The 19,788-nt window shown below is 38.4% G+C and overlaps 1 protein-coding gene across 1 annotated transcript in view; it reads left to right on the plus strand.

Moving 5' to 3' along the window:
* The window catches only part of LOC139945536 (nuclear pore complex protein Nup133-like), a 45,739-nt gene extending 27,931 nt beyond the window's left edge, over window positions 1–17,808 (plus strand). Inside the window, exons 17-33 of the mRNA XM_071942924.1 lie at window positions 220–326; window positions 1,209–1,311; window positions 2,562–2,681; window positions 2,872–2,971; window positions 4,245–4,288; window positions 5,221–5,437; window positions 5,782–5,915; window positions 6,870–6,909; window positions 7,850–7,968; window positions 9,392–9,451; window positions 10,284–10,350; window positions 10,635–10,696; window positions 10,868–10,930; window positions 12,271–12,351; window positions 13,944–14,005; window positions 14,513–14,604; window positions 15,077–17,808. Coding sequence (XP_071799025.1) covers window positions 220–326; window positions 1,209–1,311; window positions 2,562–2,681; window positions 2,872–2,971; window positions 4,245–4,288; window positions 5,221–5,437; window positions 5,782–5,915; window positions 6,870–6,909; window positions 7,850–7,968; window positions 9,392–9,451; window positions 10,284–10,350; window positions 10,635–10,696; window positions 10,868–10,930; window positions 12,271–12,351; window positions 13,944–14,005; window positions 14,513–14,604; window positions 15,077–15,207 — 1,602 coding nt within the window. The 3' untranslated portion in view covers window positions 15,208–17,808. The remainder of the gene's footprint in view (window positions 1–219; window positions 327–1,208; window positions 1,312–2,561; window positions 2,682–2,871; window positions 2,972–4,244; window positions 4,289–5,220; window positions 5,438–5,781; window positions 5,916–6,869; window positions 6,910–7,849; window positions 7,969–9,391; window positions 9,452–10,283; window positions 10,351–10,634; window positions 10,697–10,867; window positions 10,931–12,270; window positions 12,352–13,943; window positions 14,006–14,512; window positions 14,605–15,076) is intronic.
* Window positions 17,809–19,788: the final 1,980 nt, after the last annotated feature.

The following is a 19,788-nucleotide window of genomic DNA, read 5'->3' on the forward strand; positions in this document are numbered from 1 at the left end:
TCGTTGAAGTACTCGTTATGACGCGCATACGGTTTGCCCTACAAGATGGCGACCTTTCAGAGAAAAAAAGTGGTTATTCAATACGGTCTATTAACATTTCTGGTCCAATCAACATTTTGAGCTATAAAAATAAGCCCCGAGGTCTTGTGGATTTTTCTCCTAAAGGCTAACCTGCATACCTTTATATCTTTATGCTTGGGATTATTTATTTTTTTACAGCTTCACTCTGTGATTGTGAGGGAATGCCCTCTGGTAACTCATCTGTTGCTATGTGAACATGCTGAGAAGTTAGCCGCTGCGATGGCTCTACGCAGCCACCACACAATGTAACTACTTCATATTTTAGCCATTTTTATTTCTCTCATTGTCTCTTTTTTAATCAAATATTTCATGAAAAGTACAGTTGTTAAAGGGAAGGTACATGTTTGGTAATTACTCAAAACAAATATTAACTTAAAAACTGACTTGGTAACGAGCATTGGAGAGCTGTTGATAGTATAACACATTGTGGGAAACAACTCCCTCTGAAGTAACAGAGTTTTTGAGAAAGAGGTAATTTCTCACTAAAATAATTATTAAAAGACTTCTTGCTACAAGTCTTTTATTCCAATCTTAAATCAAACAAACTTGTCCAACAAGGGTGTTTTTTTCTTTCATCATTTTCTCACAACTTTGATGACCAATTGAGCCAAAATTTTCACAGGCTTGTTATTTTATGCTTATGATGGGATACACCAAGTGAGAACACTGGTCTTTGACAATTACCAAACGTGTACAGTGCCTTAAAACGACACAAATTTAAAAATTTCATAGAAACAGCAGTCTTTGGTGCCTTTGGAATGGATCGTTCATGTGCCTCATTTGTAAATATTACTTTAAAGTTTAATCAATCAAACTGTATACATGATATGCCAATTTGCGCTCAATGAAGAAATTAGGGTTTGAATTTCTAGAAAATTCAGGCAACTTGGATGCAACCAGCTGCTCCGTTTGCAAAAGGACTACTTCGGCTGCACAAGAGACAATTCGTAACTCACTATCCTCAAGAAAATAATAAGAAAACTGAAATGTGAATGGATTTACCATCAGAGATGGCTTGGAATTGGTTGCCTGTAAATTGTCTCATGTGTCATTGGCCCTGACATGACAAATAATTTATAAAAACTCTGTGGCATTTGCTGACATAATATGATATTTCTTTTATCCAGGTTCCCTAACCTTGTAGATGGAGCTATAAGTAAAGTACTTGATATGCGAGGTCAGAAGTACACACCATCTGGGCTGACTCCACAAGATGTCTTCTACAGAGAGGTAATGTCTGTACATGCTCATTCAAAGTTTCAAAGTCTTTCTTTAGACATCCATAAATTAAAGGAACGTTACAGAATTCTTAAGAAACAAAAATCATGAAGATCACAGATTTACATCAAACTTACACAGTCTAATGATGATGATAGTTGAAAACATCCTTTGAAATATTTCTGTCTGAAATGTCATATTTGATGAGAAATAAATAATCTAATTTAGGGTTGGAGTTTATCGCTCAGTGAGCGTTTTATTCATTTTTGTTTGGGCATCGATGCAATGCAAAATTTGTAATCGGTTTTTCACTATTCTCTCGTGATCTAGATGGCCGATCGATCTCAAACTTCAACAGGTTTGTCAGTTAATGTATATGGTGGATTACATAAAGTACTTACACTGCCAGCAACTGTTTTGTTAGCAAAAACAAATTCTGTAATGTTCCTTTAAGTGGTTAGCATGCCCCTTCACCAACATGTACCTCTCCGCCCACCCTGTGAAGTAAACCGCCCCTTTACATAAAGTTGGTTCATACTCCATGCCAAGTTGAATTTCTTTTTAAATCCCATCTGTATAAACCTGTCTACATGTACATAACTTGTTCTTTGTAAAGTGCCTTTGGGACTTGTGTTGTGCACTTAAAGGCAGTGGACACTATTGGTAATTACTCAAACAAATTATTATCATAAACAGTTCTTGATTACGAGTTATGGGGAGAGGTTGATAGTATAAAACATTGTGAGAAACAGCTCCCTCTGAAGCGACGTAGTTTTCGAGAAAGAAGTAATTTTCCACGAATTTGATTTCAAGACCTCAGATTTAGAATTTGAGGCGTCGAAATCAAGCATCTGAAAGCACACACCTTTGTGTGACCATAGTGCGACAAGGGTGTTTATTTTCTTTCATTAATATCTCGCTACTTTGACGACCGATTGAGCTCAAATTTTCACAGGTTTGTTATTTTGTGCTTATATTGAGATACACCAACTGCAAAGACTAGTCTTTGACAATTACCGATAGTGTCTAGAGTCTTTAAAAGCACCTTTCCACACTATTAGATTGTTCTTAGCTGTAATAACTTATGGGTTGTATTTGTACATGCATAAGCTAGAGGTTCCCTGCCCCCCTCAATCTTTTGTTTCTCACATTCAGCATGTTGAAGTCTGGACGATATTAAACTTTACGAAGATAAAGTTCATGGTGAGTTCTTCAATAAAAGTCTTTTCTCGTTACTTTGAATGTTATGTTTTTATCTGTAGGTGTCAGGAATCCATGAGATAATCGGTTGTCTGGTCGAGCAAGAGAAGGACATTCTATCATCTGAACTCGCACCCTCTGATATAGTGTGCAGGATCAGTAACATCAACACTATCATACAGGTAAGGGATCATTTTTATCTCTGTCACAAAAAAACCCACAGATGACAGTGATGGTCATAATATGCATTAAATTAATTACCATTGTCTTTGGTCTTTGTAAAACAAATTAATTTAGAGTAAAATATGTTAAATAATATCTGCTGACGGCACTGATAAGTTGTTATAAAAAATTATCACTTTCTATTGACAGGGAATGATAAAGGATGCTTGGCATCTACGTCAATCTAAAGCGCTGGTCTATCAGTCACATGGCTCATCTCTTCCCACAATGCAGTATATTCCCTGGACAGGTAGGTCTATTTTTCCTGTAGATTTATCCTGAAGGGGACATAAACATAAGCAACCTAGTCCCCAAAATATTATTAAGGGAATAAAAGGGTAGCGACAAGTTCTTCCACGGCTGTTTAAAGCCGGCAGGGTCGAATGCCGTGTGATCGCATGCAACGACCCTGCAAGGTTTTAAACGGACGTTTAAGAACGAGTCACTACTCTTCTTTTCCCATTCATAAATGCCCTTTTGTTAAAAAACGTTAAAAAAATACTATTACAGACACTTTGACAGTTGAAAATTCGAAGTTTAAAATATTTTTGTCAAAAACTTTGTGAAGAGTCTGTTGGGCGTGGGTTGTGTGTACGCGCACACTTAGAAATAGATTACACACGCGCGCGTAAAAGTAGATTACGCGCTGTTACTTATGGCTATGAATTGAGTTCTGCATGATAATCTTGCGTGTCTAAAACGCGGAAGCCAGCCGATTATAAACACTGGTTATTATCAACCGTTTAAACATCCCCACGTGACGCGCTCTCCACCAATATGAGTAGAGAAACTGTCTGGGGTATTTATGAATGATAGATAAGTCAGTTGGTAGAGCAATGGTAAATTAATCATGAAGTCACAGGGTAAAGTACCGCTCTGGTCAATTATTTTTCCCTTGTGGTTTATTAGGTTTATTTTGGGTGGCCTGGTTGGCTTGTGCATAAAGCGTTCGCCTCTCACCAAGGTGACCCCAGTTCAATTCCCAGCCAGGGCCATATGTGAGTTGAGTTGTGCGTTGGTTCTCTGCTGTGCTACGAGGGTTTTCCAGTCCATCCGGTTTTCCTCCCTCGGGAAAAATCAAACACTCTGGCTGGTAGCCAAAGGCGCCCTTGCATGCCTGCTTCTCGGACATGTTGCAGCCGCGTCCTTTGCAATTCAGCTCTTAGCTGTGAGTAAGGTTGATTAGCCACCAAATTATAAAGTTATTATTAAATATTATTGAAAGATAAATCAGTTGATAGAGCGTCCTGCTCTATTACGTTTTTCCTTGTGTTGACCCATAATTATTTAAAGGTTTAGAATAAATAACAAAATACCAAAGATGACAGGCATGTTAAGGATTTACTGGCTCAGCCATCCGAACTGAACTTTTTATGTTGTGACTCAGGAATTAATTGTATATAACATAACATACACCCAACTGTCTACCGATGGTTTAGACAGCAGTTACTTGGCTGGAGCAATAATGAACTGAAATCTTTTGTAAACTCATAGATCCTATTTTTTGTTCTTTCTTTCAATAGCATCTACTGGACCAAAAGGCATCAGAATGCTTCTGACACAGCAGGTAAACAAATTAATTGTCCTGTACTTGATTTGCAAGGATGTTTTCCTAATTTTAAGATAAAAAAAATGTTTCAGCTTACCTAGCTACTGACCAATGTCTTTATTCTTTCCTACCACTTTATAAGAAGGCGCACTGGTGATACTTCTTGCACAAACGCAACGGGACCGCAAGGAGACACGCGCGCCATTCTGTACGCGCGTTGAATATGAAACACACGTTGGAGTTTGTGTTTATTGCACGCTATACGCGATGCTGTTGTTACAAAATGGCCGCACAAACACACGCTGTGCGATTGCTGTTTTGTCACCTTAGAAAATGGCCGCCTGCTGCATGCCGGGTCACGTATAGGCCAGTGCGCCCTCTAGTTCTTATATATAACTATATGGAAGGAAGATAACCCTGTGGTGTACAATATACATGGGCAGGATAAAGTAGTCCCATATCACAACAATGTCCGTATTGTCATTTGCTTCCAAACATCTTCATTTGTGGAGTGTTTGTGAATTCCTTGAAAACTAGTTTCTAGAAAGTTCACAGTTGTATCCCTTGAACAGAAGGGAACCACGACAATTTTCCTGGATGCTTTATACTATTTTTGAGCAGTCACCGCTAAGAACCAGTGTCCCTGTTCTCGCATTGGAGCACATCTAGCCAAGCCCAACTACGCCCAACTAACACTTAATGTCCTAGGCAGGACTTTTAGGTACTAAAGCAGCATTCAGCAACAGAGTACAGCATTTTCTTCAAGACGATCAGAGCACACTGATCAAAACGTTAAGTTGTCAACCACCGGTTCTTTTCAGATTTCCTTCTTACTCAAACAAACCATAGCTTCAAAATCTCACCTCAATCCCTTAAACAGATTTCCATCTTACTCCAACAAACCATAGCTTCAAATCAAACCTCAATCCCTAAATTTATATCCCCCTCAGCACCGTGTGACCATCGAGCGAGGCATTCCAAACAGCGAAGACATTCAATCCCGGGGCGCCCTCTATCAGCAGATTATGGAGTTGACGGATCTGATCCTTGAGGGTTATGTAACACAGTTGGACTCTATCAGCTTGAGTAGTGGTGAAGAGAACGCTCAGTACGAGGAACTAGAACAGAAATACCATCAAGAAAGATCCGCTCTGATTAAACCATTAAGTAAGTAGCAACCTCAGGACTGTAACACCGTAACGTTTACCTTTATTTCAATGCTGCCATAAATCACAGACTAATACACAATTTTATACATTAAAATTGACAGTACATGAATGTTTGGCTAATTTGGCTGTAGTTCAAATGTTGTTCTTGGGTTGCATTGGGGTTTTTTCCCCAGTGGTTCGACGGGGTTTTCTATCTGTTACTTCACTACTGCAAAGTGATTGCTCTCAATGATTCAACGTCTTAAAGTTTTGGCAGTCATAAAATTGTGTGAATATTTACCAATCCATGACACTACATGTACTTTTAAAGTTTTTAATGAATGTACATTTGATGTGTTGCAGTCGACCATGGTCAATACGAGAGAGCCGCATCCCTTGGTGAGAAGTATTGTGACTTTGGGATCTTGGTGTCTCTCTGTGAACTGACTGAGAATGAAGAGAGATTGCAGAGATATATGAACCAGTTTGCTACTAAGGTCAGTTTACTTTAAAGACACTGGACACTATTGGTAATTGTCATAGACCAGCGTCTCACTTGGTGTGTCTCAACATATGCATAAAATAACAAACATGTGAAAATTTGAGCTCAATTGGTCGTCGAAGTTGCGAGATAATAATGAAAGAAAAAACACCCTTGTCACACGAAGTTGTGTGCTTTCTGATGCTTGATTTTGAGACCTCAAATTCTAAACTTGAGGTCTCGAAATCAAATTCGTGGAAAATTACTTCTTTCTCGAAAACTACGTCACTTCAGAGGAAGCTGTTTCTCGCAATGTTTTATTCTATCAACCTCTCCCCATTACTCGTAATCAAGAAAGGTTTTATGATGATAATTATTTTGAGAAGTTACCAATAGTGTCCACTGCCTATAAATGTTTAAAGGCAAAATATCCCTTTGGGTTTTTGGAATTGTTTGATTTTCTTTAATATAGAGGTAAACTACAAAGTGTACTGCAGTAACACTTCTCCTATTCAAATCAGCTGAGCCCAATTTCATAAAGCTTTCAAGCAGATAAATACTGCTAAGCACATTTCTTTGCTGAGCAAATAGTGAGTGGGGCACTAGTGGCATCAGTGTAAACTTTGACAAATTTTGTCCGATAACCAGTTACTGTTAAGCAAGATTTGTATCTGCTTAGCGAGTTTTATGCTTACAGGCTTTATGAAATTGGGACCAGGGGCTGATTTCACAAAGAGCTAAGAATGATCGGAACTGCAAATCAATCGTAGTTGCTTAGAAAAGTGTGATGTCACAATACAAATCACTATGGTAATATTGAAAATTTGTCTTGCGATGAATTTTTTTGCTTTGTGAAATCGGCCCCTGGTCAGGGCATGTTTGCTGTTGCATTGGTCCAAGGTTATTCTCTTTAGAATTTTGATACAGATAAATATGTAACAAGTTTGATGTTTATTGTCATTTTTTGCAGGGGTTTTCTGATTTTGTGTTCAAGTACTACATGGATGAAGGTAACTCTACAAACTGTTTTTATAGAAACATTTGATACAATCTGTTGTCATTTCGAATGGATTTTTTTAACCTTGAGTTTCAAATGGAAAAAACAAACTAGGGGAAGTTTGGTTTTTAAACTGAATCTTCAAATCATGGAAATTATGTAACCTTGTGCACACTTATGCTGCATGCAGAAGGCCGAAAGTGCAAGCTGACACTACATCACCTCTGACCAATCATCTCAAAGATGTGGAAACCTAATCCCCTTTATCCAATTAAATCGCTGTGTCCATTGAAATCAATGGGCCTGTAAGACCAGTGTTTATCTTGTCAAGACAGGGGACCAGTCTCCTAGGCTCCTCAGACGGGGTTTGAACCATAGAGTTATATATAAAAACTAGAGGGCGCACTGGCCTAAATACGTGACCCAGCATGCGCGCAAGCGGCCATTTTGTAAGTTGACAAAACAGCATCGCGTCAGTGTTCAATAAACACAAACTCCAAAAGGTACTTCATATTCAACACGCGTGCAGAATGGCGCGGTCCCGACGCGTTTCCTTGCGGTCCCGACGCGTTTGTGCAAGCAGCATCACCAGTGCGCCCTCTAGTTCTTATATGTAACTCTATGGTTTGAACCTATGTCGTTCAGCATTGTACTGCAAATAATTTAACCATTTGACCATCCAGTTTGCCTCATGATGAGAGGTTACAATCCCGGCCACACATGTATCTCGTTGGGCCCCCCTGCACCCTCTCAATGTTGGTTCCAATTGTTGGTCTTCAGTCAACAATGTTGGTTCAAGTTGCCGGTCTTCAGTCAACATTGAGCGGGGGGACGGGGGGCTGGGTAGACAATGTTTATTGTCAGTGGGAAGTGGACAGGGAATGGTTTTATATTACGTTTACCAAAAACATTTTGAAGAAGTCTGAAGATGATGATTGTTTTCTATGTGACAGGAAAGCGAAGTAAGCTGTTGTCTCAACCATTCTCTCAACACGCTGAGCTGAGTGAATTCCTTCAAGCTCATGACCATCTCAGCTGGTTACATCATCTTCAAGTCAATGACTACTCTAAGGTAATGTCGTGATCTATCCTGAACCAACCGCAAAGAGCGAGCTAATTACAAAGCGCGAGCAAATTGCTTAGCGCGAGCGTGTGCGCGGTTGGTTTCAAATTAATAATATTGTGATTTGGAAGATGATTAATAACAATGATGGAAATAAAGTAAAGGAATGTAAGAATAAAGCAGTTTTGGGTGAGACGAGCAGAGCTCGAGGAGAGAACTCTTAATAAAATCGTTACGTTCAGAGACATCAGTTTACTTGAGTCATTTACTTGAGTCAAACTTGTCATTTGTCTGTTGTGAACTTCAACTTCAAGCCCTCCTGATTAAGACGTCTAGGCCTACTTACTATACTACTCCGCACGTACGTGAGGAACCAAAGGACCCAAACCCAGCCAGTACGTTACAGCATGGAGGAAGGAGCTCGAACGAATGGACTTCAAAAGTCGAACCCGTGGTACCGCGGTCGTTTAACGACACCTCGTAATCACCCACATACCTTACACAAACAATGGGCGACCTGGCATGTGTGAATTTGCGCGTGCGCACTTGGTTCTTCGCCAAACTATGGCGTCGTATGGATATAACAGAGGAAAAACTACTTTTTTGAGACGCGATAACATTTTTGGATGCTACTGTACACCTTAACGATTAACACAATTGAATACCAACCACCCTCGTGTGCCTATACCCAAATTTTGATCCACCGCTAGTGACCGGAAAGTTGCAAAAAAAGTAAGAATATGCTATGATATTTCCATGTAAACACCACAAACGGCTAATGAAAACGTGTGTATTCACAATTCTTGTCTCCAATGATTCAACTTTATACAAAGGCAACGGCGCAGACTGGCGGTACCACACCTTCGGTACAAAGGGGTCTAATCCTGCTCGTTAATCGGCCGTCCAGCTGGAGGTCTCCTATCTTTTTCCATTGGTCAGACAGGGGCATTGTCGGGGTATTCTTTTGTTACTCTGCGGTTTTGCGGGTCGTTCGAGCTCCTTCTCTTCCTTCCTCCATGGTTACAGTAACTTCATCACTTTCGCCTCATGCATGACATGCTTTATATGTCCCAGATCAAAGCCAACATTAAATGTTGATAGACCTTCTGCGTTGACGCAAACATTAACCCTTTAAAGACAACTCATTGTTATATAATCATAACCATATGCCCAGGCATATTGTTGATATTTTTAACACAATTTTTGTGTCTGAACAAAAGTAATATGAAACAGAAATTTGTTTTTGTTTTAGAAGCATAGATACTACGTTAACATAAAAAATGGGGTAATGTCACTTCAGGATATTTACCTCGTCCTTTTTAGTTGAGGAGAAGCAGGTCAAATCTTGCAGCTGTCTGTGGCTGCGATTGACCGCCATGGTCTCTAAAAGAGTTTTAAGTTAACATCTAAATATTCAATTATTTTTTCCTAGGCCCAAGAAACACTGAAGAGGTTAGCTGCCAAGGAGACATTGTCAGTAGCTAAGAAGAAGGTAACAATGTTTATCAACTCTCATTGTTTCATGAGGAAAGCAGCTTCAGATTTGCAGTGCATTGTGCAAGATACATATACTATCAAAGTAAAGCATTGTTTTCAAGAGTTGTAACGATTTTTTTAACTTTCAAAAATTGCAACACAGTCTTGAATTTAAGTGGTTTGGAATCTGTTTAGCCAGACATCTGGGCAGTAGTAAACTTTGATATTCGTCAGATTATCAAATGAATATAATCGTTTGACCTTTGACTGATTATGGAGATGAAATTGATTTGACCTGAATTGTAATGTAAAATTGTTTTTAAATTAAAAATCGAAACACCTAGTTTGATGAAATGATCACATATTGGTTGGATCGTTTTTTATGTGTGTTTTTTTTTTTCCATAAAAAAAACCACAAAATGGAAATATCGTTATTCTTTGAAAAACTAACTATTACGGATGAGAAACTTTTATCTGAGTTTCAATTTTGTATGTCTGCTTGGTGAACAAAAATAGCTGTTATTTTCACTATGTGTAAATAAACCCTGCTCTTACATCTACTTCTGTTGTGGTGAGGACACTGTTCCAAAAAGCTCCTTGGGATCTATAACCCCACTGGTTACCAAAAGGTGGAATTGCCATCATTTCATTATACCTCCTAAAATGTTAATTCAGACATTGAAGTCAGGAATGCCTCCCACCCCTGGCCAAGACAAGGCCTCCTTGCCTTCTTGTGAAATTCATGGCCTTTACATGAAATGTCCATGATGCTTCAAAAGTCCCACCGGTTTGTGTTTCCCATCAGTGAGAAGATTGTCTGAGTATTCTGTTGTATGTTTCTTCCTCAGACGTTGCTGAGTTTGAGTAAGCTGAGTGCCCTAGCTGGTGGTGAAGCATCGGACACAGAATTGGAAGGTTTGTAACGCTTCATGTTAAAGAAACATCACAGAATTGGTTTTGTTTGCTAACAAAACATTTGCTGGCAGTGTACCATATACATAAACCGACAAACCTGTAGAAGTTTGAGATTGGTCAGCTATCTGGGTTAAGAGAAAATAGTGAAAAACCGATTACACATTTTGCATGACATTGATGCAAAAACAAAAATGAATAAAACGCTCACTGAGCGATAAACTCCAAACGCAAAGTAATTTTTTTTATTTCTCATCAAATGTTTCTCATCTGTTTATTGTTGATAGATATCAATACTGAGTTGGATATCATCCTACACCAAGAACTATTACCAAGGGATCTGGTTCAGGTGAGTTTCATACCATGGCCCAATTTCATAAAGCCTGTAAGCACAAAAATTTGCTTAGCATGAAATTTCTTCCTTGATAAAAACAAGCTCCCTTAGTGGATAGCTGGACGGTTTTGCAAATATCATGATTGAAAATATTTTACAAATTTTTTTGAAATGTATTTTTTACAGTCGATGGAGTTGTTTAATAAAGAAGAGGACTTACCAGTGTTGGGTCCAGAGCAACTTATTTGGGTGAGTCTTGATTATCAAAATCTTATCATTGTGTAAAGTTAGAATCTTCTGGACCTCAGATCTCTATAGATTGATGATTTTATTTATCACAACATCTTGCTCATTATAGATGTTTATGATGACTTAAAGGAACACGTTGCCTTGGATCGGTCGAGTTGGTCTTCGAAAAGCGTTTGTAACCGTTTTTTTTTATAAAAATGCATATGGTTGGAAAGATGTTTAAAAAGTAGAATACAATGATCCACACAAATATGCCTCGAAATTGCGTGGTTTTCCTTTTACTGTGCAAACTAACACAATCGGCCATTTATGGGAGTCACAAATTTCACGAGGTAAAGGGAAAACAGTGCAATTTCAAGGCATGTTTGTGTGGGTCATTGTATTCTACTTTTACAACATCTTTCTACCCATATGCATTTTATAACAAACGGTTACAAACGCTTTTCAAAGACCAACTCGACCGATCCAAGGTAACGTGTTCCTTTAAGCTTGGTTCATACTTCACACGCTGTTCTGCAATGATGCTTTTCAGATTCAAATGGTAGGGCAGAACAAACGGTTTCTTTTTTCATGACCACCTAACTTCAAAGTGAAATGTTTCTCAACATGCTTTATACTTTCAAAAGCTACTGTAGGCTTCTAGCAAAAGTTTTTTTAAGAAAACGACTTAAACACCTAAGCGGTTCTCGCCACGGCTTTCTTGGCCGCGCCATCTTGAAATGCTATTTACATCGGCAATAATAATTATTTACAAAACGAAAACCAAACTAGAGCATAAATGGCAGATTCTAAAGACACCAATTTCTCAAACTCATGTCTTATGAAAAACAATCTTAGATAATAAACTTAAACAACTTTAGAAATAGAAATGTATAATACAAAAAGGGGAAATTTACCTGAAATATGAAGACAATCAATAGTACAGTTACACGGCTGTCTGTCTTCAATGGAATTATGGGAGCACCCGAAAACCTGACATTGAGGGCGCTCGATTAACAAAAGAATTAGTTAAAGGAGGAAACTAAAGTTGATTAAACCAAAAAAATTACGGGGAGGGGCATGTTTTATACCTGTCACAGCCATTTATTGTAAGAGTGATTACCAAGCTCCCTTTTAGCAGAATCAAATGGCTGAACAAATTTGTGGTTTGGGAAAATAACAGGTAACCACTCACAACATACGTGACATGATATTTTTGTTAGTTAGTTTTCTGTGTAAAAAAATAGGTGGAGATCAACTTTAGATAGCAGATAAACTTTAGATAGCGATTTTCTCTAGCTCTTTGGTAAACCATGTATGTGATGCATTGTACAGTAATTATTATCCGTTTGTATTCCCAGTTGTACATCAGTAGCAACAACACCAACTCCAATGAATTCGATTTTAAGAAGGCCCTTGATCTCCTCAGATACATCCCAGTGGTAAGTTGAGTTGAAGTTTGATTTTGAAGTCTGTTTACCGCATGCAGAGGTTATCACCTGATGTGTCGCGGCCAAGTGGTCTAGTTCACTGGACCCAAGCTCTGGGGCCAATTTCATAGAGCTGCTTAAGAATAAAATTTGCTTAAAGCCATTGGACCCTTTCGGTACAGAAAAAAAAGAAAAGTTCACAGATTTACAAATAACTGACAGGGTTTACAAGGTAGTGGTGAAAGACTTCTCTTGAAATACTATTTCATGAAATGCTTTACTTTTTGAGAAAACAGTAAAACAATATCAATTCTCGATAGCGAGAATTATGGACTTATTTTAAACACATGTCATGACACGGCGAAACGTGCGAATACAAGAGTGGGTTTTCCTGCTATTTTCTCCCGACTCCGATGACGGATTAAGCCTAAATTTTCACAGGTTTATTATTTTATATAGAAGTTGTGATACACGAAGTGTGGGCCTTGGACAATACTGTTTACCGAAAGGGTCCAATGGCTTTAAGCACGAAAATAGCTCACTTATTTTACACATGTTACTGGCCAAAATTTCATGCCATATACTTTGCATGGACTGGTATTTTGTTTACTTAGCAATTGAGTGGAGTCTTGGCTGGTAATCTGATTTTACTAAGCAAGGATTTTTTTTGCTTAAGCAAAATTTTGTGCTTAAGCAGTTCTATGAAATTAGGCCCTGGTGTTGTCAGCAGCAGAGTGTGGGTTCGAATCCCGGTCATGACACTCCTGCCCTTGAGCAAGGAACTTAACCATAAATGCTCCATTTAGGAAATTGCAAAAGGTTTTGCTCTACCAGTCAGGCTCCTAGTGGATAATAACTATGCCTACATGCTTATGGACTGTGAATGGGATAACCCTGTTTCAGCCCCAGGAGTAGGTGGCAACGTGCTCCTGGTGGCGGTTGGTTCGGGGTGGATAGCCCAAATTGGTTAAAGCCCTCACCTTGAAGTGGCCGTCTGGCCTTTTGATGTGAGGCCATCCCTCATTAAAAATGAGTTGGGTACCTATAGGCCTGATTAATTGTTCCGTATTAGCTCCTTATAAGATCAATGTGTTTTTAATGTGCTTTTTATTTCTCTGAATGTTAAAGGTACTGGACACTATTGGTAATTACTCAAAATACTTGTTAGCATAAAAACTTACTTGGTAACGAGTAATGGAGAGCTGTTGATAGTATAAAACAGTGTAAGAAACAGCTCCCTCTGAAGTAATGTACCGTAGTTTCTGAGTAAGACGTAATTTTCCACGAATTTGATTTCGAGACCTCAGATTTAGAATTTGAGGTCTCGAAATCAAGCGTCTGAAAGCACACAACTTTGTGTGAAAAGGGTGTTTTTTCTTTCATTATTATCTCAACTTCGATGAACAATTGAGCTCAAATTTTCACAGGTTTGTTATTTTATGCATATGTTGAGATACATCAAGTGAGAAGACTGGTCTTTGACAATTACTAATAGTGTCCAGTGTCTTTAAAGAAAAGAGAGTAATTCTGGTAATTGTCAAATATTTATGCTTTGTGAATTTATCATTTTTTGGGTGTTTTTTCCCCCCCCTGTTTTATTACAGGATGATGAGAAGTATGAGCATCTGAGATTGAGTATTTGGTGCAAAGTTATTCTGAAGAATGAGTAAGTAAACAGTTCTTATATGGGATTTGAGACATTGCATTGTGAGGTATCAATAACTAATTGGTTTGTGGTAACACCATGTGTGTTTACTTGCCTGGGCCCAATTTCATAGAGCTGCTAAGCACACAAATTTGCTGAGCATAACATTTCTTCCTTGATAAAAATAGGATTACATGTACCAACCAAATTTCCACATGATTTTCAGGATAAGCAAACAACAGCTGAATAACAGTAACAAGCAATATGCAACAAATGGAAAGTTGGTCGGTAATCCTGTTTTTATCAAGGAAGACATTTCATGCTAAGCAAATTTTGGTGCTGAGCAGCTCTATGAAGTTGGGCCCAGGTAGAGTTTGTTCTTTAGAGAACCTTCTGGCTATATATTCCACTACCGCGGAGTAGAATTGTTCAGATTTTCTGGATACTTCTCAGTTCTGAAAAGAATTGTCCCGCTTTTTAACTACTACTGATATTGACAGTGTCCGTACCTTTATGATTTCATTCCAGTTGGTCCGCAGTGCAAGGCTCAGGGGTAGATCCTCTGCAGAACTATGAGGACACAATCTTCTTCAAGACGGCAAGAATGATTCTGGATTCAAGTAAGTACTAGTGAAGTGGCCCTTCAAGATTATCCCAGTAGATTATGCTTTGTGCTTCAACCCTTACAACATGTCAAAGCTTAAGCAGTGCTGCAAACCTTTCACGTTTTTGTGCAATAGAATTTGTAAGACTTAAAGACACTGGACACTGTAGGTAATTGTCGAAGACCAGTATTCTCACTTCTGTTAAAAAATTTGACTAAATTAATCATCAAAGTTGCAAGAGAATAGTGAGAGGAAAAACAGTTAGGTTGCACAAATTTGTGTGCTTTCAAAAGCACTAATAAAAGGCTTCAGGCTTGAAGTTTTTAAAGATTTGAGTGAGAAAATATCTTAATAGATGTTGAAAAAAAGTATGTTACTTCAGAGGGAGTAATTACCAATAGTGTCCTGTGCCTTAAGCAGCTCTATGAAACCAAGAGTCCAAGTGTGATAGTGATTCTAAATGGAGTATGATTTCATCTTTCTCCAGACGAAGATCTGCAGTATTATCTGCCCGATATGGATGACCTTCTCAGCAGTCAGGAGTTAACACCTCTTCAGAGTAATAGCAACTTCCAGTACATATTGCGGGCTGGATACGAACAGATGCAAAGGATGTAGTGTGGATTGTCCTACTAACTACCGTCAACACACCGTCAACAAACCATCAACAGCAACTTTCAGTACATATTGCGGCTGGATACGATCAAATGCAAAGGATTTAGTGTTGATACGACATGCACGGAGTGAACTTATCGGACATGTCCGGACTGTGCAAACAAGTCCTACTAGTTACTGTCAACAGACCGTCAACACATCGTCAACAGCAGCTTCCAATATGAGCTGGATATGAACAAATGCAACGGATTTGATGTGGATACAGCATGTATGGAGTGAACTTACTGGACAATTCTGGACTGTGCAAACAGGTCCTACTAGTTACTGTCAATACACCGTCAACAAACGGTCAACAGCAACTTTCAATACATCTTGCGGGCTGGATACGAACATTTGCAACGGATGTAATGTGGATCCAACATGCATGGAGTAAATATTTGGGACAATTCTCATCTGCAAACCACTCCTACTAATGACTGTCAACACACCGTCAACACACCATCAGCAGCAACTTGCTGAACGAGTGCAACGGATGTAATGTGGATACAACATGCATAGCATGGAGTAAACAGGCCCTACTAATTATTGTGAACATGAACAGTAACGTCGACACACCGCAACACTTCCAATATACATTTAAAAAACAACAAACGAGGCATAGAACTGTAATGGGCTGAAGTAGAATCTTCATTCATTTGAGGTTACATTTTAGTTATGAAAATGGAGGTTTTTTTCACGCAGAATAGTTAATGTCTAAGCAGCTTAGCCATTGGCCTGTGCTTTTTTCGCAGAGCTTGTACTACATGGTCAACAGAGGGCGCCTTGCTGCAGATTGCTGGTTATGGATTAGTCTTGGCCCAAGATGTCAGTGAGCGATAGCGGATAACGATTTACAACAAGCCTAGTTCATGCTTCTTGCGAATGTGATAAGAATGCGAATGCGATAAGAATTTTGACGTCACTGGATGTTTTCGCAGGGAATGTTTCGTAGGCGTCGAGCATAAGTCGACTGATGCAAATTATTCGTTTCGCATTCGCAGGAAGTATGTACTGGGCTTTATCTATGATCCTACCATTAACTTGCAACAAAGCAGTCGATGCATAATCAGGTTCCACATATTTATTTTCTGAAAAACCTTTGCTGGCTCTTTGCTTATCAGAAACAGGTTGTTGACCTTATGGTCATTTTTGTACTGGAAATGTTTCCCATTACGCCATTTTTAAAGAAAAGTTTCAAAATTGGTATCTCCCTGAAATTTTGCTGATGACTTTAAAGCCATTGGACCCTTTCGGTAAACAGTGTTGTCCAAGTCCCACACTTTGTGTACCACAACGCCGTGTCATGACATGTGTTTAAAATAAATCCGTAATTCTCGTTAACGAGAATTTATATTGTTTTGCTGTTTTCTCAAAAAGTAAATCATTTCATGGAATAATATTTCAAGAGAAGTCTTTCACCATTGCCTTCTGTAAACCCTGTAAGTTATTTGTAAATCTGTGAACTTTTTATATTTTTCTGAACCGAAAGGGTCCAATTGCTTTAAAGGATTAGTGTGGGCTCTCATTTTTGTGTAAATTCTGCAGTCTGAAGTCACACCTACACTAAATCAATCAAAAATGGGGGGTTACAATAGACAAACAACGTGCTTGAAAGTTTGATTTAAATTGCTTCATTAGTTACAGTGGTCTTTTTGAACTTCTATTATTAATTAATTTCTCCAAGCACAAAATGCTAAAAATGTAAGGTTACAACTAACTCCAGGCCTCAACATTTTTAATTGAATTTGGGCAAATCAAATTTACATGTAGTTCTTGATCAATCTTTAGCTGTGTTGAAATGTTTGGTTATCACGGTCAAAGTTGGTTTCCTTTTAGGATGGTAGTTGTTATACTAATCCAATGTCATCTTTGTTGTCATTTATCAGTAAACATGTAGTGAGAAAACATCACTATTCGCCATACTTAAACTGTTAACAAAATTGCAACGTTTGTGTGAATTCGTCAAGTGCTTTTGGTTTATACATCATTAGGTGTTTTAAACACTAATCAACTTTGTTGTTTATCAAAGTTGGTCAAAAACAAGTTCACTTGTAGCCATTTTGTTAGTTGACTACATCTGAATGTCCAAATTGCAGCCCCATGGAAAGCAAAGGGAAAATTAGTGGCCATTGCAAAACTTGTTTCTCGCACCAGTACATCATCTGGATAGAAGTCGTCATCATCTGTTGAGTTAGGATCCCATTGGAACAATCGTCGACAACTCTTGGCACCACCTGTGCAGCTTGGTTGCAAGACAACAATAGGTGAAATTTCAGGCCCTTGAGGGCATCAGTTCATTTAAGCAAGCAACAGTTGCCTTCTGCTCAACACTTGCATCTAAAACAAAGCGCAGAATTGCGTCTAGCTCGTTTATGTTTTGCAAGACATTACAACATTGAAGTAGACACTAGGAGTACATCTAATTGAACTTCACTGAACAGAGAACATATCAACCATTGCACTTGGGCCTTTAGATCATCACAAGTTCCAGGTGGCCGAGGGGGTCCACCGACAGGCACAGGTGTTGGCACAACTCTGCTTTTTTTTTGGCCAAATTTTTTAATAAAAAATTGAACATTACTCTCCTTGTATCTTGCGTTTTATTTGCCTCAATCCTACCCCCCCCCCCCCCATTTATATTGAGGGCCCATCTTATCCTGGTGGAACCCTCCCCCACCCTGTAGGGACCAATAGGTATTCCCCACAGGGTGGGGGAGGGTTCCACCAGGATAGGATGGACCCTCTGGCAGTCATTTTTTCCCACAATACAATTAGGTGTGTACATGTATATAAGTTGCTTTTAGCAAGTAATTATGCACAAGGAAACTATCATAAAATAGATACACACCCAATTTGTTGCATTGTGGAAAAACATGGCTGCCAACTATACGAGTCAAATAATGAGACAAACACAGTTTAATAGAATCAGCCTTTATTCTTGTACACATAAATAACACTCATAATTTGTTAAATACACTTGTCAAAATTTGCCCTAAAATCTACAAGGATATGGCTTTATCAAACTAGTCAAAACTTGGCCTAAAATCTACAAGGTTATAGCCTTATGAAACTAGTCAAAATCTAGCCTAAAATCGCCTTGTGAAACTAGTCAAAATTTGGCCTAAAATCTAACCTTATGAAACTAGTCAAAATCTATTCTAAAATCTACAAGGCAACAAATGGGGTGTTCATTTATTTTATGGTAGTTTCATTATGAAACTAGTCAAAATCTAGCCTAAAATCTACAAGGCTATATCCTTGTGAAACTAGTCAAAACTTGGCCAAGAATCCAGCCTTGTGAAACTAGTCAAAATCTATAGTCTATATGAAACTAGTCAAAATCTAGCCTAAAATATACAAGGCTATAGCCTTGTGAAACAAGTCAAAATCTTGCGTAAAATCTATAGCCTTGTGATACTTGTCAAAATTTTGCCTTTCAAAATCTAACCTAAAATCTACTTGTCAAAATTTGGCCTAAAATCGCCTTGTGAAACTGGTCAAAATTTGGCCTAAAATCTAGCCTTATGAAACTAGTCAAAATCTAACCTAAAATCTACAAGGCAACAAATGGGGTGTTCATTTGTTTTATGATAGTTTCATTATAAAACTTGTCAAAATCTAGCCTAAAATCTACAAGGCTATATCCTTGTGAAACTAGTCAAAACTTGGCCTAGAATCCAGCCTTATGAAACTAGTAAAAATCTATAGCCTTATGAAACTAGTCAAAATCTAGCCTAAAATATACAAGGCTATAGCCTTGTGAAACAAGTCAAAATCTAGCCTAAAATCTATAGCCTTGTGATACTTGTCAAAATTTTGTCCTAAAATCTAGCCTTATGAAACTAGCCAAATTATGAAACTAGTTAAAATCTAGCCTAAAATCTATAGCCTTATGAAACTAGTCAAAACTTGCTCTTAAATCTACAAGGCTATAATAACCTTATGAAACTAGTCAAAACTTGCTCTTAAATCTACAAGGCTATAATAGCCTTATGAAACTAGCCAAATTATGAAACTAGTTAAAATCTAGCCTAAAATCTATAGCCTTATGAAACTAGTCAAAACTTGCTCCTTAAATCTACAAGGCTATAATAGCCTTATGAAACTAGCCAAATTATGAAACTAGTCAAAATCTAGCCTAAAATCTATAGCCTTGTGAAACTAGTCAGAATTTTGCCAAAAATCTAGCCTTATGAAGCATAAGGCAAAAATTGATACAAGTGCTGGCCTCACCCCTATGATTCTTTCAATTTAATTTCGGCCAATAAAAGTATGCCGTTCGTACTACGGTCATGCGCAGGCACATCGAGCAAGGCATGTTGGGAAGGCGCGGCGAGATCGATCACCCCTCTGGAAACGGTTGATGCACCCCTTTAATACTCCCGCGGCCATTTTGTTTCTGAGCCCGGGGATCGTGTGTTCAACTGATCCACGTGTGTGTGGTGGAAAAGCAGATTTTCTGCAACATTTTACATCGAAAACCGACATCAAAGTTTAGCAACTTCCACGATGATAACTGCTCGGATGTTCATAGAATATTCTTAA

This window comes from Asterias amurensis, chromosome 1, assembly GCF_032118995.1.
Source record: "Asterias amurensis chromosome 1, ASM3211899v1".
Taxonomy (NCBI): domain Eukaryota; kingdom Metazoa; phylum Echinodermata; class Asteroidea; order Forcipulatida; family Asteriidae; genus Asterias; species Asterias amurensis.